Source organism: Pogona vitticeps, chromosome 6 (genome assembly GCF_051106095.1).
Source record: "Pogona vitticeps strain Pit_001003342236 chromosome 6, PviZW2.1, whole genome shotgun sequence".
In the NCBI taxonomy this organism is placed as follows: Eukaryota; Metazoa; Chordata; class Lepidosauria; order Squamata; family Agamidae; genus Pogona; species Pogona vitticeps.
In genome coordinates, this window is record NC_135788.1 from 17,869,513 (window position 1) to 17,892,701 (window position 23,189).

The 23,189-nt window shown below is 41.6% G+C and overlaps 3 protein-coding genes across 18 annotated transcripts in view; 2 read left to right on the forward strand and 1 right to left on the reverse strand.

Annotated features, from left to right (window-relative positions):
- ABI1 (abl interactor 1) overlaps positions 1-8,203 on the forward strand; it is a 117,345-nt gene extending 109,142 nt beyond the window's left edge. For all 12 annotated transcript variants that reach the window (XM_073003038.2, XM_073003037.2, XM_020801316.3 and 9 more), the window contains 2 exons: positions 3,978-4,163; positions 5,431-8,203. In XM_073003038.2, coding sequence (XP_072859139.1) covers positions 3,978-4,163; positions 5,431-5,606 — 362 coding nt within the window. In that variant the 3' untranslated portion in view covers positions 5,607-8,203. The remainder of the gene's footprint in view (positions 1-3,977; positions 4,164-5,430) is intronic.
- On the reverse strand, positions 8,001-22,786 carry PDSS1 (decaprenyl diphosphate synthase subunit 1). Its single transcript, XM_020801368.3, has 11 exons — positions 22,381-22,786; positions 17,468-17,532; positions 16,478-16,598; positions 16,238-16,368; positions 15,068-15,209; positions 13,178-13,289; positions 12,630-12,739; positions 10,905-10,985; positions 10,638-10,751; positions 9,706-9,786; positions 8,001-8,483 (listed from the first exon to the last, which is right to left on the reverse strand). Exons 1-11 carry the CDS (start codon positions 22,501-22,503, stop codon positions 8,343-8,345), a joined length of 1,221 nt encoding a protein of 406 aa, XP_020657027.3. The 5' UTR covers positions 22,504-22,786; the 3' UTR covers positions 8,001-8,342.
- The window catches only part of LOC110083104 (protein nucleotidyltransferase YdiU), a 36,730-nt gene continuing 36,265 nt past the window's right edge, over positions 22,725-23,189 (forward strand). For all 5 annotated transcript variants that reach the window (XR_012088238.2, XR_012088239.2, XR_012088240.2 and 2 more), the window contains exon 1: positions 22,725-22,871. The gene's annotated coding sequence lies outside the window, so the exon portion shown is untranslated. The remainder of the gene's footprint in view (positions 22,872-23,189) is intronic.

A 23,189-nucleotide genomic window follows, 5' to 3' on the forward strand; every position in this document is an offset into this window, starting at 1 on the left:
CTCCCCTTAAGAGATAGATTTCAACAAGATACTTCCAGTTGCTAACTTATGATTGATTGGGCTGTACTACAACAACACGCATCATTTAGTTTCCTGCTTGTCCAAGCGCTAGTAACCGCATGCATTAAATTTGTAATAGTATCCTAGAGACACTTTGATATAATCTAAGCATTTTCTGAAAAAACATAAACCAGTAGTGTGGTTGAAAGATGTGCACGGAATGGTTGATGCTGAGTGGGTGAGGATTTGTTTTTGTTTAATTTAGTTTTGTTTTTGGTATAGTCCTTTCTGCATCTAGTGTGCAGGTCCTGCCCTAGATTTGCCAGTAATACAACTGCAGATTTGTGGTGGGATTACATTTCTCCTGAGCATGTCAAAGCTAAAACTAACATCAGGATGGATAAGGAAAAGTCTTTGTTGGTTTATGTTAAATTCAGATGGGAAGAGTATACTTCCCCAAGCTAAAATTAACTATGGCTAATGAGTTCCATTGAATAACGTCATAGAGCTATGGAGTATAAGGATATATACTTCATATTTCAGATACCGTATTTTTCGCACCATAAGACGCACTTTTCCCCCACAAAACAGGGGGGTGGAAAATCTATGCGTCTTATGGAGTGAAGAAAACAGATTATATTTTCCTGTTTTCTTCTCCTAAAAAATTGGTGCGTCTTATGGAAAGGTGCGTCTTATGGAGCGAAAAATACGGTAAATACTAGCCGTTATTTTTGCATTTCTTCCTCCAGTGTTTTAAAATAAGCAAAAATACTTATGTTAATAGGTTGTTTTTTTGGTGGTGGTTGAAGATTTCAATTACATCAAAGGGCACCGAAACTTCTGTTTATTGTATATCTTATTCTGTTCCTTTGTGTTAACTTTGCTTTGGGATATTGTAAAATGCAGAAGCAACATACTCCAACTACATCACTGTATCTGTTGAAAAGTTTTCAGAGGTGCACCTCTCTGGGTAGAAAGAAGATGGGAATGTTTGATTCCTAACAGCATTCTGTTTTCTTCATCAACTGGAGAAAATTCTGAAGTGAAAAATAGCTTATCTTAAAGTCTCTATGCCTGGTTCATACAATATGCATTGGCTTCATAAATGATTTCATTTTTGTGTGCATGGGTGTCTTTTATGTTAAACGGATTAAGTCCAAACTAATTTGAGGATGGAAGCAATCCATCAAGAATTTATATTAGAAAAGCTCTTCTTTTGCAGCAAACCCATCAATTTCAAAGGCGCCTGAAATAGGAAATATTCCCAGAGGAATGTGCTTCTTGCCCTATTACATGCTGTTGTAAACAACAAATTTTGATGGTGTTTCATTAACAGAAGTCAAATTTTGAACTGGTTTTAGAATCCAGTTTTTGTGTGCCAACAGTTGTTTAATAGACTGGAAAAAGCAGAGAAGCACAAAGTGAAGATCAAAAAGAGCTCTTTAGAACAGATTAATCAGCCTATCTCTACAAGTATCTGGGGTCCAGTAAACATGGCTTAAAAGGCAACTCTTTCCTAGCTGCTGGCAGACATTTCCTGCCCGAAACCTGTGGGTTCCATCGGCCCATCACTTCAGTTTTTAAAAATTACATTCAGCTACTCAAAGATGATGTTTTAAAAAGCTTCTTTTAAAAAGAAAAACTGTAGTGTTTGTATTTTTAAGAGGTAGATGACAAGAGACCACAATATCTGGCAAATAATTGCATTCAGATTCCATCCAGCCATCTGTCTGTTGTCTAACATTTTGCCATGCTTTATTGTCACAAAGCTACTGAAATCAGGGTTCAGCAGAACTAGGTAGATGGGACTCTTGATTTTTCATGGATTGAGTCAAAGACTGGAGTCCAAAGAAGCAGATATTTCCCATCCACTACAGTGGTGTCAGCTAGCTGGATAGCTCAGTGCTTAAGGTATCTATCTGGCTGTGGAGCCAGAGGTTGGTAGTTGAATTGGGATGCTGGATTAATTCCAGGGAGAGTTGGTTGTCCTTAGCTCATTCAAATCAATTGTTCTATTTAATCATAACTTATGTCCCACTGATGGGACTGTGGTGAGGAGGTAATTGAAAAGTTACAAGGAGGGGCATCTGTTATTTAGACTACTATGTGTTGAGATGTGAGATTCAGGACACAGTCAAGTAGTAAGAGGGGAATGGTGCTCATAGGAATATGTTATAAAGTGGTAGGGAAGCTTTCTGAACCTTTTAGAGGGAATGTGGTCAACTTCCCTGGGGTTGGGCATCATTTGCCCACTTGGCCAATTGCTCAAAAGCTATACACGCAAAAAGGGATATGGTGTAAGAAAATGGGCAGAGCTCAATAGAACTCAGTAGGATTTTTCTATTTTGTTTTATGATGTACATATATCTTACACATTATGTGTACATCTTTTTTCTATATTTTAGGAATATCTGTGTTATCTGATATTTTATAATGGAAGTATTAATAACCTCAGTAATTCCAGTCAGGCATTGCTCATTATTGTTATTGAAAAGTAAGTTTCGTTCATTCGAGTTCATTACATCTGTTCCCCCAAAAAACCCACTGGGACTAAATTAAAGACTAATTAAAACTCACATTTCTTTCATTGAAGAATAAATTTAAACCAACTTTGGGGACCGTATGTTTTAAATTTGGTTACTGGAGAGGAAAAAACAGCAAAAGCTGTTCAAAAAAACACAAAAGCTTGAAAAGCTGTTGAAATAACAAAAACCACGACTGATTGATTGCAAAGCAAGACCATCTTGGAGAAGAGCTTTATAATTGAAAATAATGAAAGGTTTTCACCTTCGAATCAGAACTGGAAACACTTTTAAAAAACACTGTCCACATTGAACTAAACATCCCATTTAATGGTTTGCTGTCAAAAAACAAAGACCTAGGGACTATTGATGTCTGCAAAACAGGGCTGTCAGGGACACATGCAAGCTGTCGACCACACTTTGTTGACCCTATTGTAAACTATGCTGCCTGTACAATTTATGGTCTTCTTTTATTATTTGTTATAGAAGAGGGCAGGAATGCTTAAAGTGAGCTTGCATATTGTCTAGGACAGGCTTATATTTCTTCTTTCAACATGCAAGATGGGGTGTGATTGAACAGAGTTTATACTCTTATCCAGTGATATGGAAGTACATTAACTTGGAGCAATGCCTTCTCTATAGCGAAACCCCAGAATGGCAATAATTCTGTGTTTCCTCCAATGCTATCATACCTAGGTGTTTTGAGTCTTAAAATGCTAACTAGTTTAAATTTGGCTTAGAGAACTTGCAGTCCCCCCAGTAGTCTGCACTGACTATATCACCTAGGGATAATGGTACTTGTAGTCCAACAACATCTGAATGGCAACATGTTCCCTATTCCATGATGTATGCTGATGAGTTTTCTAATTCTCAGTATTATGGTTTTTCTGTTGCTGATTAATTTTTACATTATGGTGCTTTTATTGTTTAATGTACAGTGTGTACATTAAATGTACAGAATGACCTTTAGCAGGAGTGTCCTGGATTGCCTTGAGCAAGGAGTGGTATAGGGATATTTTGAAATAAATAAATAAATAAATGGGTAAAAGGCTCAAAGCAAAAGTAAACTAGCAGAATAGCTTTGAAACCACCAGAATGAAACATTTGCTACTGGGATTATTCAGCTACCGCAATCACAATTTTTTCGAATAGGAACTGTATTCTTTGGCACTACAAAAATGAAGAAAGATCTATTCTGTCTTCCCCTAGGGATCAAGCTTAAGCCTTTGGAGTGTCTGCTCTGAAAATAGCATCTGTACTAATGTGTCTGCTTGTATACTTGCAAAGCTGTATATCATAGCATTCTTAACATAGCAAGCATTCATTTCTCTAATCTGTGCATGGTATTGTAGTGCATGCCGTTAACTTCTGTAGAAGATGGGAGCTTCTGGTCATGCCGCTGATCGCATTTGCAAGAGATGTGATGGAGCTCCTCTTTTTTTGCTGCCTTTCTAGTTGCTGATAGTCCAACTCCTCCCCCTCCCCCTCCTCCTGATGAGATGCCCATGTTTGATGACTCCCCACCACCTCCACCTCCACCACCTGTGGATTATGAAGATGAGGAGGCTGCAGTTGTGCAGTATAATGATCCTTATGCAGATGGTGATCCGGCTTGGGCACCTAAGAACTATATTGAGAAAGGTAAGTGGCCACTACATTTCTGGGGAGAAAAACCCACTTATCCACTTAACAGAGTTTCCGTAATTAAAAATAGGCGCTTTGAGTCAAACCTCACTCATTCCAGTCTCACTATTGAATCATACTGGGTTTCCTTCCTCCTCTCACGTGCCTGGCACCCCTACTCCCACTCTACAAAACAGGAAACAATTCTGGCCAGTTTTGAATAAGTTTACACTAAGATGCCAGCTGGTGTCAGCACCACTGCAAGTCTTCGAGCTTGTGTGAACTTTCTTCTCCCTGATGGGTTTAGAAAATAGATGGGCATGAACTGGAAAAAAAGACAAAGCAGGCTGGTTTATGGTTGATGGTTAGCCATGGACTCCCAGAAAAATGAACTGGTTTGTGGTTTGTTTTTCCGGTTGGTGCCTGGGGTGGGAGGGAACCTAGCTGCTCCTACCCTCCACCACCCTGTCACCCACTTCCCATTGCCCCCGTCGCCTCCCTATTTGGTCCTCCTGCTGCCTCCTTACCCTCCACTGCGGCCATCCATGAGCCAGGCCTGCTGCTTCTGCACATGCGCCTGCCATCCTGCTGATAGGCCGGTGCATGCATCCCCTTTTGCTGAACAAAACAACGTGCCGAGGGGAAGAAAATTCAGTGCTTTCTTTTGTTTCAGAAAAACAGGACCCCTTGACTGGTTTGCGAAACAGCCCGCAAACCAGCCTGATTCATCTTAATATTCTGGTTCATGATTTGGTTTGTGCCCATAATTTAGAAGTGACCACTTTTAGTTAACCACAGCTTACTTGCAACGTTGTTTGGACCCAGATTGTTTGAATCACTGCTGTGATTAACAGTGGTTAGTTTTAAATGACTCTGCTTAAAAAAATAAAATGCTCTTTGAAATTATTTGGTGTTAAACATCATCAATATTAATCATGGTTCACCAATCCAGATAATGCGGCAAGTTGTGGTTACAGAGAAGAAGTAAAAGTTCCTAATCATCTCCCATCAGCCACGTTGGGAAGGGGAATGCAGAAGCCTGAGCCTGGTTTATCTGTCTCACACTGTACATTAAGGCTGGGCAGCTGCAACTGCTCCAAAGTTACTGGAATGCAGTTTCTTGCAGTAGTTCCCAGTGATTCCCACAGCCAAGTGAGAGGCCATGAGCATTGTAACTCACTTTTATAATTAAAGTTGCAAGGGAAGTTCTGGAATCATTGAATGAGCAACGCAGCCTCCAAAGCTGCTTGCAAAATTAATTTGGCTCTCTCTGTTTATTTCTCAGTCGTTGCCATATATGACTACACAAAGGACAAGGATGATGAGCTGTCATTTATGGAGGGTGCAATCATTTATGTTATAAAGAAGAATGACGATGGCTGGTATGAAGGTGTTTGCAACAGAGTGACCGGCCTGTTTCCTGGAAACTATGTTGAATCAATCATGCACTATGCAGATTAAATGCTGTCTTCAGGTCAGGTCTTGTATTCAATCATGCCATAATTATTTACAAAGGGTAACTTAAAGGTTAACACTTGTCTTAATACTCTTTTAAAATGTGCCCATCCTTTCAGGCCATACTGTTTAAATGGTATGATTGAATGTCCATCTGTATGCATTTGTCTCTTCAGAGTTTGTAAAATGAGCAACTGTTTATTACTGATTATGCTTATTTACTTAATGTTGATTTTTATGACCAGCTGAAATATTCTGGGGAAGTAGGGTATATAATATTTAATGACTCATGATTCAAATTGTGCCATTACTTTTTATTTTTTTCAGTGCAGCATGATAAACTAACAACTATGTTAGACTAACGTTAAATCTGGTTGAAAAGTTTGATAGTGCTGGTCATCTACCTTTGTTTAGACTCCTGCTCATTCTCAAAAGTATAGTATTTGTTTAAAAGCATGCATACGAACTTATGTATTGAATTATACTTTCCTCCCCCCCCAAAAAAAATCCAAGATGCTTCCAATTTGTTGTAATCTTTTACCTGGAGTACTCTTTCACTAAAAGTCCATTCCAATGAGTCAATTGAGTCTCTGAGGTGTCCGTGTGAATCAAAGATGGGTGGTCTTATGTGTATGTAATTTGTACCTGAGTTTTTTATGAGTAAATTTGCATTGACTTTTCCATTCATAAATACATAAGTGAACCAAAGGTCTTGTCCATTACTTTTCTTGGCTTGCCTTGCATAGCAATATTAAAGCATTGGCATTCCCCCCCATGTCAGCAGGGATGCTGTTTGATTGCAAGTCCAGAACATAACATCCTACTAAAGGAAAATCAAGTTTCTGCAAGCTTTGTGTGTGTGTGTATAAAATTGCACAACTCTTTAGCTCTGCTCCTTATGACAGGAAACAATTTGATATGGAGACTATTACCCATGACTCTTGGGGTTGTTACTGTCATAAAGAGTGAGAGTACAATGATAACAGGCATCTGGGGAGGGATGTGGAGTTTGGAAAGTAAAGAGAGGTCTTACCTGTGGAAAACTGTAGGGTTGTCTTCTCCTGTCTTTTTCAGACACTGATCTGAGGCTGTATGTGCAGTAGAAATTGGTGTCTCTTCCTGCCCCACATGAGATCAGAGCCTTCCAAACCTGATAGTGCTCACCTAGCGCGAGATGGGAAAATGATATCTAGCTATAGATTTTTGCAACCACAGCTGCCATGCCCAACAATCAGTTATGGACCAATTTCCCATAATAGCCTTTTAGTCTAGTAGGGTTGGCTGCTTTGGCGAATGGTTACAAAATGACACCAGTGGCCCTGGTTACAAGGCCATGTGTACTTCAGGGAACACTTTCTAACCTATAAGATTCTCTAAAGCAGTGGTTCTCAGCTTTGGGTCCCTAAATGTTTTGAGAGTAAAACTCCCAGAAGCCTTCACCACTAGCTGCGCTGGCCGGGATTTCTGGGATATGTAGTCCAAGAACATCTTGGGGACACAAAGTTGGGAGCTACTGCTCTAATGCATGGTTTGTGTGAACAATCACAAGTGGCTTTTCTGTCAAACAGCTCATGCAAGCCTTGTTCTGTTTAACTGCAAAGGTCTCGTGTCCTGCTGAAAGTAACATTTCATCATTCAAGGGATTTGCTACTGATTTGTCCACATCACTGTATCAAGTAGGTTGCTACAAAAGAAAACCTCGTTCGTAAATACAGAGCGTGTGGGTTCAGCTGGAGAGAAGTACCACCAGAGAAATGAAGATGATGCCCCTGCATCCTATTTGGAAGGAGCCATTCTCAGCTCCTGTAGGGAGGGACACAAGCCACCAGGGCCTCTTTTGTTCTCACTGGAAGGTGTATGCGTTCATACCTAGAGTGTGAGCAGAAGGTCATGTTAACATTTCTGGTTTCTTTATGCAAAACTTGCATTACTTCGGTTCTCTGAAGCTGACCATGATTTAGTAAGGGATGTATTTCTGTATGTAGTAAAAGGTTTGGGCATAAGCACTGTCCTACTGGGGATTAAAACCTTTAAATGATGAAAAAAGCAGGTGTGCTGGATGTATGAGAGAAGTTATTTTCTAATGTGATATTAAATATTGAAGAACCCCCTTACCTTAAATGAACCTAATTATATTAAATGCTTCTTTTGCCTTTTCCTAATTGTTAACATATTGTTTCTGAGAATAATTAGCAACCCATAAAAATCTCTGTATTCCCTTTATAAATTGGAACATCTCTTAATTTGTATATAGCCTGTTTAATTACAAAAATTATGTACAGTCTTTTATAATAAACCAGTCTCCTTAAAATTTCTGGGTACTCTGAAATTCTAATAGGCAACTAAATCACTCAAGGTATTTGTTATATTTCCATGACACACAAGGGTTCGCAGAAGTGATTTTTTTCAACACATTGATTGTATTTATTATTCTTTGTGGCCTTCGGTGTCAATATTGAACAATGTAAACAGTGCCCACATGAAACAAGAACCCTCCTTGTTAAAAATCCACAGGCACAAGGCCTTGCTATCAGCTTAACAGACTGATCTCGTTTTCATTATTTTGTATGGCTTCCTTCAATAAAACATTTTTACTTCATAAATCCTAGTTATATTTCTTTCAGTGAAGATAACTTTTTTAAAAAAGTTGGTAGTTGTACTGGAAGCAAGCCACGTTGTTCTGCCAATGTACTTTGAGGCACAGTCTGGTAAAAATAGCTGCCAAAGTAAGTGGAAGGCTTGTCATTTTTCTCGGGATAGGATGATTTCCGCCAACTGCACGAGTGCATCTCTTTCAGGGGATGGTCTAAGCTTGCTGATCTCTCGCATTGCTTCATGGCAGTACCGCTGGGCAAGGTAAATTGTTTGTTGTATACCTCCACTCTTAAAACAAACAAACAAAAAAGGTACAGAGAATTTTAAAAGTAGATCTACTAATAGCCATATAAGCCCCTTTGGTCAGTTTTTTCCACATTCCCCATTTTAAGGTCACAGTCCGTATATATGGAGTACAAAAGTTTAGTACAACAAATTACAACATTTTCCATGTCTGTTTTATTAAATGTCCATTACGTTTAAAAAACACACACACACACACACACACACACACACACACACACACACACACACACACACACACACACACACACACACACACACACACACACACACACACACACACACACACACACACACACACACACACACACACACACGACAACTGGCCAGATAAGACGACCCCCGCAACATTTCCACTCAAAATATAGAGTGGACGGCTCTGCTGCAGCGCTGGTGGCGGCTGCCCGGGGTCCGCCCTGGAAGTTCATGGCCATGTGTTTATTTGGTGCATAGATAGATAGAGAGAGAGAGCTGGGAATGGAGGTGAATGAGTAAAAGACGGAAGGAAACAGACGGAAGGAGGGGAAGCGGCTGGGTGGGCGGTGGAGGAGGAGGGGAAGCGGCTGTCTGGTGGCGGGCTCTGGCCACTCAGGCATTGCCGGCACTGCTTTCCTCCCTTCTTCTGGACAGACTGCCTTCCTGCCCGCCTGCCTTCCTCCCCGACCAGCGTGTCCCTGCGTCACTCACTCAACGGCGGCGGCTCCTTCCTGGCCCAACTGGAGTGTACCTGGCGTATAAGACGACCACCCCCTTTGGAGGCATGTTTTTTGGGCCAAAAAAGTCATCTTATACACCGGCAATCAATCAATCAATCTCTCTCATATATATATGTATATGTATATGTATATGTATATGTATGTATGTGTATGTGTGTGTGTGTGTGTGTGTGTGTGTGTATATATATATATATATATATATATATATATATATATATATATATATATATATATATATATATATATATATATATATATATATATATATAATATGTGTGTGTGTGTATGTATGTATGTATATGTATGTGTATATATATATATACATACATGTATGTATATGTATGTATATGTATATATAAGAACTGTAAGGCTATGAACGGATATCAGATAAACCAAGATGAAATTCGATCAAGTACTGCACTGAATATTAGTGTTCAGTTCTGCAAATTCATGTAAAAGACCTAGCTGTGTTTACACTAGTTGTGTTTTACCTGTAAGACACACTCCTGGGCACGTTGAACGTCTCCTGGCAAACTGAATCGCCTCATTATCATGGCATTGACTTCTGGAAACTGAATGAGATGGATAAAATAACATGAATTTCCTCCAAAAAAACACAAAACAACAAAAAAGAACTTTCACGGACTTAGTAGCCAACAGTAGATGAAACAAAACTGTACTATATATTCCTGTATAACATTTTGTTCTATGAACCTAGAAAATTGTCCTTTCAGCACACTTCTGCTCAATATCATTTAATCATAACATCCCCTCAAGTCCTCAATATTGCAAGGGTGTTCTTAACAAACATGTTAATTTGGAAGCAGATTAAGTTAAATGAAATCAATACTTTTGTAAAAAAAAATAGGTAACTTGAATGTAGCTTAATATATCTATATTTTTTACATCCTGAAGATGGATCATAGTGTGTTTAGAACATAAACCTCTTTACCAGATAAGAGGGCACTTATCCGGTAAAGATGCAACTGGCATCTCAAATTAGATGAACTACTGGATGAACCAGGCAGGCAATTATAGTAAAATAAGTCTTTATTTCCTGGGATTTTGACAAACTCAAGCTGTTTCAAATCCACCCATTACCACCTTAGAGGACATGTTATCCTGAATATTTGTGACTTAAGCCAGTGCAATAAATTTATAACTGATGGTAGCAAGAGGAATTCAGAGTTACTCGTTTGTTAGTTTCTGCATGTAATTAGAAAAAGATCTGTGTATGTTGCCCTCACTTTGTTTTAACACCTGACCAGGCTTGTTTTTATTTTGGTCAAGGCATTTCACAAATTGCTGAAATTCCTGAACTACTGAACTCACTTTTAAAACAAGTCCTTAAAACACAGCACAGCAGTCTACCTCAGACAGCAGTTTTTAACTTGAGAACACACACTATCTATGGTAAACCTACCTGCTGACAAGCAAATAAAACGGGGCCAGTGGCAATTCCAAGCTTAAGATCAGCTGATGTTGGCTTCCCCAACAGCTTAGAACATGATGAAAAATCCAGGACATCATCTATCAGCTGCAAATGAATCAACAGCCAATTTTATAGGAATAGCACACTCAAGGCGTTTTATTAATTACAAAGGATCAATTCACAACTACAGGATATTTATTTCCCTGTTCACCAATAAATGGTGTTTTCCAGCATATCTTATCGGTGTCCTTATATTACCTGAAATGCTATCCCAATATTTTTTCCATATTGGTACGCAATCTCATGAACATTTGGATCAGGGCAGCCTAAAACAGAAACCTGAAAGGGAAACATACAAGAGAACGCCTTGTTAGTACCCACTCTTCACGAACGTAATACATTAGCAGTCAACAACTGACAGGAAAGGCAGACTGCATTAGCTGCATTCCTCCCACTGCGTCTTTGCTAGACCCATTTAAAACACACACACACTCAACGTATCTGCAGCATTAAATATATATATATATATATAAGCTCTGAATATAGATTGGCCCTATTAAAAATTTATTATGGCCACAATGCAGAGACTTGGACTGAAGACAAGAAGATGCAGAACGATGACTGCAAACGGGCTGCCCATGACTAACATAATGAGAATTGGATTTGTTTGTGGGTAGATATAGGAAACTGGGAAGCAAAAGATGGCGTTCTTCACGGGCTAAACATTGCAACTATGATCCTGGCTTTCACAGCCTGATTTCACGGATCAGTTAAGCCTGTTTCTTCATTTTACACAAGTCTGAAATTAGCACAGTAAAGAGTCTATCTGCTTCTGCAAAAGACACACAGTGGAAAGGTCGTGGCATACTGGTGATGGTCTCACTGGAACCTTTTGTGTAACTGTGATAAAGAGGTATTTTGTAATTTTTTTTTCCCTGCAGCAGTCTGATTTTCTGATCACTGCTGTATCTCCGGAGACTGTTGATGCAGCTGGCCGGGGGCTCTATAGGTACTATTCAGATCCCTTCACTATGCTAAATGCCCTTGCCTTCCCAGAACACCCCCCGCCCCACATTCTCATCCAAGTCATCATTTAACAGGTAGTTGCATCAATGAGTGTTGGTACAACGCAGGACTAGAATAGGCTAATTTTAAGGGAAATTAATCAGTGCAGGAGTGCTCTGCTACTGCTCCCAGACTCTAGAAAACTTCCTCCCACTGAAAGCCAGGTTGGCCTTACAGTTGCTGTCCTGCAAGCAAGCAAACACCTTTCTCTTCAGGCAGGCTTTTCCTTAAGTGACTGACTGTCTAAGGATTATCTACCAGTTCATGCCTCACCAACTACGCCTGTGTGTTTGATTTAATTGTAGTAGAGACATACATACATGCACAGCTACTTAACCTGTAAAAATAGAAATCTATTCTGTCCATTATTATCCCACAACATATATTGTGATAATAATGGACAGAATAGATGTCTTCTATTTTTACAGGTTAAATAGCTGTGCATGTATGTATGTCTCTACTACAATTAAATGAAACACAGAGGCGTATCTAAGGGTAAAAACATGGAAACAAGCTGCTCAGTGGCAAGGGAAAAGGCAAAGTAGTTTTAAAGTGTCCATTTGAAATCTATCAGAATTCTCGCAATATAATCAGTTAGATTTTTTACCAAAACAGACAGCAGAAAGTTACATTTTGGCTAGAAAACATGTATCAGCCCATTTCTATCTCTTTCTGCAGATCTCAGTGTTGACCAATGGTAGAGTTACCAAGGCGTTTTTTTTAAAAAGATCCCCAATTCTTCCTTACATTGTGACTTTTTGCTCTTTTTGAGCTCATCACACGTACAGGATGGGCTTACATGGTGTGTGCGTGCAAGAGAAGTAGGGAAAAACTATGGGTCCCTAAAGAAAATCCCACAACCCGAAGTTTCCCACCCGACATAATAGCATATTAACAGGAAAGACGGAACGTACATACTGCTTTACAGCTGTTTGCTATAAGGCTTGCAGTCTTCTTGAAGGTTTTCTCGAGGTAGTGAGCAAATCTCTCATTTTCATTTTCTTTGGAACCCAGCTGAAGAAATTCACCTATAAAAGAGGACGAGGCCACTGATGTCATCAAATTAGTTGTCTAGACCAGGGTTCCCCAACCTTTTTGGGACTGCGGACTGGCTGAGCCTCTGAGGAAGGCGGGGCACCACCCCGCGCTTAGTCTCGGGCGCATGCACGAAGCAGTGGTGCTCCCCCACCCCTTCAAGCATGTGCAGGAGTGCCTGCATGCCCGCCTGCCCACCCCTTCATGTGGGGGGATGCGTGAAGGGGTGGGGGAGCACCCATGCCAGGGCTGGCATGCGCGTGCGTAAAGCAGCTGTGGGGAGGGGAGTGCGTCCAGGGGGCGGGTCTGTCTCCATGGCCCGGTCCAGCTCAGGCCACAGACTGGCACCGGGCTGCGGACCGGGGGTTGATGACCTCTGGTCTAGACAAAACAGTCCGATTACTTTGGAGGTATGTTTTTAAAAGCCTTACCACGCACCAGATCCTCAAGCGCCTGTGTTAGTAGAGAAATAATGCTTGAATTCCCAATACGTGCTAAAGCTACAGATGCTGCCGAAAGAATGAAATCACCAGCTAGAACAGCCTAGAATAGAAAAAAATTGCTTTAAAAATAATTAGGCCTTTCTATAGCTGGAGTGCTTTATATTATTATCAAAATCATTCCCCACTCTCACCCTCTGGTTAACATAAAAAGCGGTGGGGGTGGGATCATTTTCATGCTAATTGTCTTTTCCTATACATTTCTAAAGAGCATTTTCCCTCTCGTTTTACCCAAATATGTTTGCCAGAAGTATTAAAAAAACTGCTGGGAGGTCAACTGTAGGTTTAAAAGTTCTCCTAAGATTAACCATTATCTCTTTCCTTTAAAAAAACTCAAGAAGACTGAGGTTGAGTCAATCTGATCTGCCAAAACGAATTCATTTTTGTTAAATAGTGACAAGCCACTGGGTGTCCTCTGGAGGTTGGGATTACAACTCCCAGTCTCTCAGTCCATTGGTGATGCTGCCAAGGACCTCTAAAGGATCTGCTTTCTGATTGGAGCCTGAGAGACTATGTTCTAGTACAGCTTCTTCTAGAGAGGAGCTAAACAGCTTTGCCTTGTGTTAAGGCTGGAGCCACACAAATGATTAGAAAAGCACATCTAAGAATGTGAGATTAAAAGGTGGGAAATATTTGTGGAACAAACTGATTACCTTATCAGTTTCTTTTCAGATCTTTTCCAGGGGTTCTAATCTTTTGCTAAACCTGCTCTACAGTCTAATTCAAAAGATCTCCAAGGGAACTGAGCCTACATGAATGAGCTCTAAACGTTTTAAGTAAAATACAACAGCCTTTCTTTCCTTTGTTTTGCTCCTTCTGTTAAACAAGCATACAGGCTTTTAAGGTACACACGTTATTACAGGTACAGTTGATTTCAGAGCAACTATAGAAGAGCTGAGCTGAACGATGCCTCTAATTTTTAGCTATACATAGGATAAGTTTGTTCAGTTCTGGGCCACACATGTGCAGTTCAAAATGCACAAACAAGTAGCAGAAAAGGACCCAATTACGGACACCACCTCAGCCTCTTGTCTTAAAGATATTATCTGCCCACTTTATCATCTTCCCTACAATCTGCTCACTTTATCATCTTCTCGCACTGCATAATCTCCCCAAGCTTCCCATGTGAATGTCATAGAATACAGTGGTGCCTTGACTTACGACCATACTCCGTTCCAGAAGATGGATGTAACTTGAAAAGGTCGTAAGTTAAAGCACCATTTCCCATAGGAATGCACTGGAACGGGATTAATCCGCTCCAGCAGGGGGAAAAATCACACACACTTACAAAACAAAAAACAAACAAACAAAAAAAAAAACAACTCCACAGCCAGCCCCATCAGAACGTGATGGGGCTGAAAAACAAAGGAAAAAACAAACGAAAAAGAAACACACACATACAGAGCCAGGCCCATCGGAACACGATGAGGCTGAAAAACAAAGCAAAAAAGCACCCCCACACAAACAGTACAGAAACATAATCCCCCCAAACCCAAACCCACCCTGCAAAACCCTGTAAATGTACTCACCCAGAAGCAGAAAGCAGCTCCAGGCAGTCCGAAGCCTCCTCCGACACACACATACTAACAGTTGGGGCAAAAGAGCTGCAAAGAAGCTCTTCGCCAACCAACTGTTAGCCCTCTAATTTGAACTCCCCACCTTTTTCCCCTGCCTCTTTTGATCGCAACTCGAAGCTCCAGCCGCAAGTGGAAGCAAAATGTTGCGGCTGGAGCTGGTCGCAACTCAAAATGGTTGTATGTCGGGACGGTGGTAAGTCGAGGCACCACTGTACAAGTATTACTGCACCAGGAAAATACCCACCTTCCTCTCTCCCCAGATTTGATTAACGGTCATTTTTCCTCTTCGTGAATGTGCGGCATCAATTACATCATCATGAACTAGAGTAGCTGCATGGATCATTTCTACAATTACAGCTATAGAATGCTGGTTTGCTTGCATCTCTCTAGAATTGGAGCAGCGAAGTGAGAAACAAAGAGAAAAGTCACAAAATAAGAAAATATGTTTGGATAACAAATATCTATTGGACCTTAATTTACCCGACACGCATGACAAGCAGTTTGGACTTCAGTGTCTTTACACACATCATTCAAAGACAACACAACTTGTCCTACAGAAAACCTCCCAACAGCCCAGGGTTTCAAACCAGGTCTCACCCAGCCTAAAACTCCAAACTCTGACAAGAGCATTCATGCATCTTCAACTGCCTGCCATTCTGTCTTGCCACTTTCTGCGAGTCACTCACCTGGAATCTATCAGGGATATCTGATACAAGTCCAAACCTTTGGGCCTGAGTCCCAAGTCTTTTGCCTCCCTGCCCCCAAGGCTTGGGTCCAGTGCCCCAAGATTCGGACTATGCATGCGCTGCCCAGCAGATAGGCCGGCACCTGCGCAGAGACAGCGAACCAACTTCCCTTCCTACAGCTGGCCCCAGAAATCCTGTCCAGCACAGCTAGTGGTGAAGACATCTTGGAGTTTTAGTCCTGGGGATCCATGGCTGGGAATCAGTGATCTAAAGGATAACACGCTGACAGTAATGCTCTTATTATTTTACTGTTATTTTTGAAATGTTATTTTTAAGAGATTAATTATACAGAATTTTGACACCAGTGCTTTAAATTAGTATATTATTTCCCAGCTCTGAGATGGATCAATAGTCTAAATCCTATGTGCCAGCTTCCAATGTTTCTGTGCCAGACAGCTATGCCTCTATTGTAGGGCTCATCCATCTGCATCAATCAATCCTGCCAACCAAGTCTGGATGCTTCTAAACATAAACAGTATTTCTCAAGTTGGTGTTAAGCCAGAAACCCAAACACATGTTGACATCTCCTACCACTCCCAATAGTTCAAAGCCTCTTTCAAAAGATGCTTGCTGACAGTCCAGTCCTGCTTCTTTCAATGCATGGGGAGGGGAAGAATGAAAAGACCTGGATCTGAATTTTTAAAAATGTAGAAATCATACATATTTACCCAGAATTGTTATGATGAAAATTGCATGCTCTAGCCATTAGGACCACAATCACCGGCCGAAAAGCCTTCCCTTTGCCATCGAAGTAATATTCACACATTTCCTTCAGTTCTGTAGCAGATACCTGCAATTCCTGTAAACAAATTTAAAAAACAAAACAAATCTAAGTAGCACATCTACCAGTATAAGAGGATTAAATTTTAAAATCTCATTTGAAGAATGATCCAGTAAGTATACCTCACCTTTTTAATATCTTCATAGAGATTTTTCAAGTTTTTCCTTCCAAGTTGAAAAGGATCTTTGTGTTTTTCATCACTAACAACTTTACCGCAGCTGTGCGTTTGCACCGTTGTGTGATGAAATCTGGCAACAGTATTAATTGGAAGAATTTAAATAGTTAAAACACAAAGCTGGAATGAGTTCTCATGTTTTAAATACCATGAAAAATACTGTGATTGTCTAGCCATAGGGCACTATATGTTGTTGTATTAAGTAACTGAACACAAAAGTAAGAGAAGTCATACTCTCTTTCACCACAAGAACCAAAAACATCACTCTGTAGATTTTAGGTACCTTAGAACTAAGAAAATATAATCTTTTTGCTTGTTTGGACCTAGTATATTTAGTAAGAAAGGTCAACACTCTTTAAGGAAGCAACTGTTTTGCATGATAATCTATCAAACCTGGCATCGTATCGCTCTGTCCACTCTTCACAGTGTACAGGACAGAAACTTACAGCTCAACCTGTGTTCTGTTTAGTGAAACAAAGTTGGAAATTGTTTCTCTGATTTTTCAGGCTTAAATGACTAACAGGTACATGTTCCAATTTCTTACTAGGTTACTATGTTCAGAAACAAGACCAGCAGCTAATTCAGCTTGCTTTAGAGAGATGAGTATTTCCATAAAGTGTACCTAACCAATGATTAAAAATCCAGATCAGCAATTTTAGGACGTTAGAAATCAAACGAAAGTGATCTGAAATAGAATGCATGTGCTTAAACTACAAGCGAAAAACAGATGTACTCTCTCTTACACACAAACACACACACACATTTAAATACACACAATAGGCCACATGGCAGGCCTTTATAAGCTCCCAGTTGCTTGCTCCAAAGTTAGTCTCAATTCTGAGTGACCGTGCTTTGGAGTATATACATTTTAGTAGTATGCAAGACAGTAAAAATCTTCAAAAATATTTGGCTGGCTCTTTTTTATAACACTCTTCAACTCACCGCCAAAATATGCTATGCGTTCTTGAAAAGGAAAAAGATAAACTTCCCCTTGGAAAATCAGATGTCTGCAAAGAGAAAAAAAAGAAAACAGAAATGAGTGCATTTATCTAAAAACCATGTTTTGCACAACCATTTAATGCAACTTTGTGAACAGGGCTACAGATAGTCCTAACCTGCCTGTCCTTACTCACCTCTGTCAGTCAACTGTAGAATACTAACAGTCTAAAGACAACTTTGGGTAACCCAGGTGTTCTTGGACCACAACTTCCAGAAACCCCAGCCAGGACTGCTGGTGGTGAAGGCTTCTGGGAACTGCAGTCCAAGAACACCTGGGTCACTCAAGGCTGGGAATCACTGGTCTAAGACGTAAACAAAACGATGATTTTAAAAAGCTTCTTCTGCAAGCTAACATCACTTATCACAGACAAGTAGCTATTTAAAAAGAAAAAAACAAAAAGAAAAATGTCTTCATTCCCCAAGCAGGCCGGATGGGGTGGAACAGCAGGGTCTCTCAGGTCAAGTCCTCAAGCTTCAAGAGGTGTCAAATTTTGGCTGCTTTTCTGTGTCAAGCCAGTTCAGCGGAGTGGCAAGCAGCCTCAACATAAACATTGGTTTTGACCCTAAACAATGCCCTCCTTATCTAACAGCTTCACTGCTCTCAATTGCAAAGTCTGCTGCTAGTCACTGAGTTATTCATAGGTGGCAAGCCTGTTTTGTGAGAGTGGAACAGTTGACTGCCTAGCCCACACTTTGAAGATAGGAGGACAGATCCAAAGGTGGGGCGCTTCGAAATCTGAGAACTGACTGAGCCTGGCTGACACTCAGTGGATCTGTCCACAAGCTGCTTTCTGTTGTTTACAATCTACTTCCTTATTCTTTGTTCTTGAGCAAGTGTTATAAAAGGCATGGTTTTAAAAGTGTTGCAAAGAGGAATTATACAATTCCTTCCCTATTGCAACTATCTTAACTCTGTATCTCTTTTTTATTATGCAAGATCATTACTTTCAGCAGAGGAAACCAAAATAGGTTCAGGCTCTGAGGCTACCTAGAAATACATAACATCAAAAGCAAATAGCACAAAGCTCTGAGTCATAATCCCTCACCATCTGAAGTACAGCATTAATCCACCTGGGAAAGAATCTTCTCCATGGTGGCCCTGATGGTCCGGAGACCCCTTCCAGGACCATTTCTCCACTCATCTGCTTCTGGTTTTCAGCAGTTAGCAGAGTAACTAACAGGGGCATCTAGGATTATGTCAGTCTAGGACAGTGGTTCTTAACCTTTGTTACTTGGATGCTTTTGAACTTCAACTCCCAGAAACCCCAGTCAGGACAGCTGGTGGTGAAGGCTTCTGGGAGCTGCAGTCCAAAACTCTTCAGTAACCCAAGGTTAAGAACCAGTGGTCTAGGATGTTGGGAAAGTGTAAAGGCAAGAGGAGAAGGGGATGACAGAGGATGAGATGGTTGGACAGTGTCACTGAAGCTACCAACATGAATGTGACCAAACTCCGGGAGGCAGTGGAAGACAGGAGGGCTTGGCATGCTCTGGTCCATGGGGTCACAAAGAGTCGGACATGACTTAACAAATAAACAATTCTGAGTCTGTCTGTCATTCTTACACTTTACTGCTGTTCACAGATTTAAGTGCATAGTTTTAATTATTACCTCTGGTTATTTTATACTCCTAGTTGCCTTGGAGTGCTTTTGCACAGAGGCTAAAAGGTAAGAGGCACGTTCCTGCATGCTCATGTTAAGTATTAATAAGCCCCAACATAAATCTACATCAGCCCTGAGAATCACAGGTTCCCCAGTGACCGAGGCAGGAAGATGGTCTCAGGAATAACCAATTTAGATTTTTGTACAAGATGCTAAAAACTCTCTCACGTTCAGAAGATCAGTATCCTAAAATAACATTTCCTTCCGGTGTCAGTTTTATGTAGATTAATTTATACGAGTGTAATGCTGATGGAGAACTGTCGTTACATGCAAAACTTATTATAAAGCACACCAAACTAACCTAAGACTCATACTCCAGAAAAAAGACTGATGCGGAAGAGAAGGCACACTCTTAAGAGCATAAAAAGCTGCCTTGTTACAGACTTAGATTAGTACAACTTCCTATATGGTCTAGAGGGGCGGGGTAAAAATCAAATAAATAAATAATTAATAAATAAAATACTCTGAATCTGGAATGCTTTTGCCCAGTTTCTGCTGATAGGTATATCAGTGGAATCAATTTTAGGTATAATCAGATCTACACAGGGTCCTATATACATTAGGTACGTCTCGCCTGGACTACTACAACAGACTATATATGAGCTGCCTTCAAAAATCACTTGAGGAAACTAGTTAGTACAGAATGCTGCTAGGTTTTTGACAACAGCAACAATCTGGCATCATGTGACTCCACTACTCTGCTAAGTACACTGATTTCCAGACCAGCTCAACATAATGGGTATTACCCACTACAGCCCAAAATGATTTGAAAGACAACTATTTAGGGGACAAACTTCACATCCTATTGCACCTCTCTTTCACATGCCACTGCGTACTGAGGTATGGCTGGCAGTAACATATGAGACAATTTTCTCTCTGGAACTTCCTAACCCAAGAAGGGAGGTCATCTCCCTCTCTAGCTCTATTTGCTTGCAATTTAATTTAACCAGGCTGTCTTTTGCTGTCAAATTTTAATCAACTGAACATTCATTTCAGCTCTTTGTATTTCTGCCTTGATGCCAATTTTACTAAGTTAGTTATCATTTCTACACTTTCTAATAAAAGCCACCAGGATGGTATACAACACATCAAAATAATCAAGGAATCTACACAAAAACAATATCAGCAACCAGTGAAGTGTAAATGTGATCTCCATACAGTACACTGGCCAGCAGCCCAGCAAACACATTTCGCTTCAGCTGAAGTTTCTGGATGTTCTTCAAAGTTAAGCAGATCGTATTCCAACTATCTAAACATAATGAAACCTAGGCATGAATACTTCTGTTGTCAAGACAGAGCATTTCTGGACAGGTTGTAGTTGGTGGATTAAGCCTAGTTGTGATGACAGCATTTATTGTCGCTGTCATTTACCTGAAGATCCAAAACAGTATAGGCTAGGATCAAAGCAGGTCCCAAGACAGTGATCTTATGTTTCTGGGGTAACACGTAGAATCACAATTCCAAGTTGGACTTTCTAGTGAACCTCTGTTTCCCTTGGACTCAACATCAGCTTGTTCATCCTCATCCTGCCCATTATAGAACTCAGGCAATGTTCAAGGCTCCTGAACATTTCCCTTGGAAAGGAGCAACACAGCTGTATGTTACTAGCACAACTCTCCCAGTCACTCCATATAGATAACGTACAGTACTGCCTTGTAGGACACAAGTCAAAGGCCATGGTGTCAGACAATATGCCTCTAGCACCACCTTCTGGACTGACAGCACCAGAACCACTGTAATATGGTAACCTCAGAGCCCAAAAGAACTTGTTTGCACAATAGTATCAATAGCCACCAAGAGACCCAACAGAAGTAATAGAGTTACTTCTGCATCATGTTTCTGGTGTGGCCCATCCACTAAAGTAACCAGACCAATTTCAATCCTATACAGGGGACCCTTGACTTACGGAATTAATCCGTATTGGAACAGTGGCTGCAGGTCAAAAAGTCTGTAGGTCAAGTCTCCATTGACCTACAGTGCATTGAAAACCGATTAATCCCGTAACAGGCCGTTTTTGTTCCATTTTGGTTTTTTTTCTGGTCTGTAAGTCAATTCTCAGGCTGCAAGTCAAACCTAAATTTTGCGGCCAGAGAAGTCTGTAACTCAAAAAGTCTGTAAGTCAAGCCATCTGTAAGTCAAGGGTCCACTGTATTCTGCCCTGAAGGTCCAACTAAAATTGACTTAAATTATCACAACTGTTCTATAGATGTGCCTGGAATTGCAGTGTCATTTACCTTCTTAACTATTCTGACCAACAGTTTCCCAAATCCACTCGGTCAAAGGAATGTTTCTATGGTAAAGGTTTTATTACTTTCTCCTCTAAGCCAACCATTCCCAATCTTTTGTCATTTATCACCGCTGCCCCCCCCCCCCACCCTGGTTGAGAATGCCTGCAAGCAAAAGAGAGCAACCTGCTCCCACAGAGAGTTATTTTAACTATGGCATCAGACAAGGCTTGGTTGCTTTAATGAAGTAAGAAGGGCAAAACTCCAGTAACTAGGTGGTAGCCCTTGTTGTTCCAGACACCCTGGCCATATATTTGCAATCTCCAAGTCCAAAAGAAGACAAAACAACTGGGCAAACCAGTTGCTAATATTATCTCTGTGTAACCCATTCCTATAATGTAATTCAAAGCAAAGTAGAACCCACAGGGCAAACTCTTAGCAAATCTTCGACCATTTAAAGCGGCCCATCACCAGTACATTTCCCAAATGATTATTGTTTTTCCTTACTGAACCGAAAGCCTCTCGTAATTTTATGTAATAACCTCAAGCCCACGAGGGACGGGACGCCTCTCCCCGTTTGCTCTACCCACACACCCATCAGGGTTTTATAATCCTCGTCGGTTTCCCTTTCATAATCACCCCTTAATCCTTTCTCCTCCATTCCCAGTTAAAGAAAGAAGCTCCCTAGAGCTTCACCCTTCCCTCACCCAGAAGGAACATCCTCATTACCGGGGTCCCGCCAGTTTGGAAGCGAGGACCCCCTACCCCCCCCAAAAAAAGACCTTGCCTCTCCTCACGCCGCCTCTTTCACAGTTTCCCCTCCCCGAACGGCGTCCCCCCCCCCCAAAAAAAGGCGGCTGCTCCTTTCCACTCTACGGGCTCTCGTCACAACACGCGGCGGCGGCGGCGGCGGCTCCGGCTCCCATTCATTCCGCCATGACCTCCATTCACCCGTCGGGGCTCCTCCACTCACCGCCTTCCACGCGAGCGCCGGCAACCTGGGGCCGCTGCTCGCCGAGCTCCAGCTCCTCCTCAGCGGGTCGGAGAGCGAGCGGGAGCAGGCACAGCAGCACCGGCGCCCCCACCACAGGGCCATAGCCGCGTCCTCTGCGCCCAGCCGGGGCCCCGACGCGGCCTCGCGTGCGCTCCCAAGGCCGTCCCGGGCGGGCCCCTCCTTAGGCCCAGCCTCGCTGCGTTCGACCCGGACGCGGAAACTAAGGCCGCAAGGCAAAGCGTGGAGGACGGGAGGCTCGCCTGCCTGTCTGCCTGCCCGGGCAATTTCGCTGGGGCCGCCAAGGAGGCTCTCGAGGTCAGGGAGGGAGTGGTTGGGTGTGGAGCAGGAAGAGGAGTCGCCGCCTCCTCCTCCTCCTACTTCTCCTTCCAGGGGTGCCTGTTAGCCGCGGGAGAAGCCGGGCTTAGAGGGGAGCAGAAATAGGACGCCTCTCTTCCCCACACTTAAATAAGGTATAAAGGCTAACTTCGTTTCCCAGAAGCCTTTAGAGTCGCCGCTTTTCTCTCTCGGCCCCAATTCATGCTCCACAGACAGACATTCTCCCCACGAAGCTTTCTTCTCCCCTCCCCTCTGTTGCAAGGAAGGGCTTTAGCTCCTGCATTTCTGCAAAGCCCGGGCAGTTAGGCATGCATAGTAATAAGTAAAGTCTATATAACTATTCCTGGGCATTTATAGGCATGCTGCTAGGTGTGCCTGCGTATTCCAAGTCAAGCCTGTTTCTGACTTGGCATACTGGACTTTGAAGTGTGTTGAATGGAGCTTAATCCGGT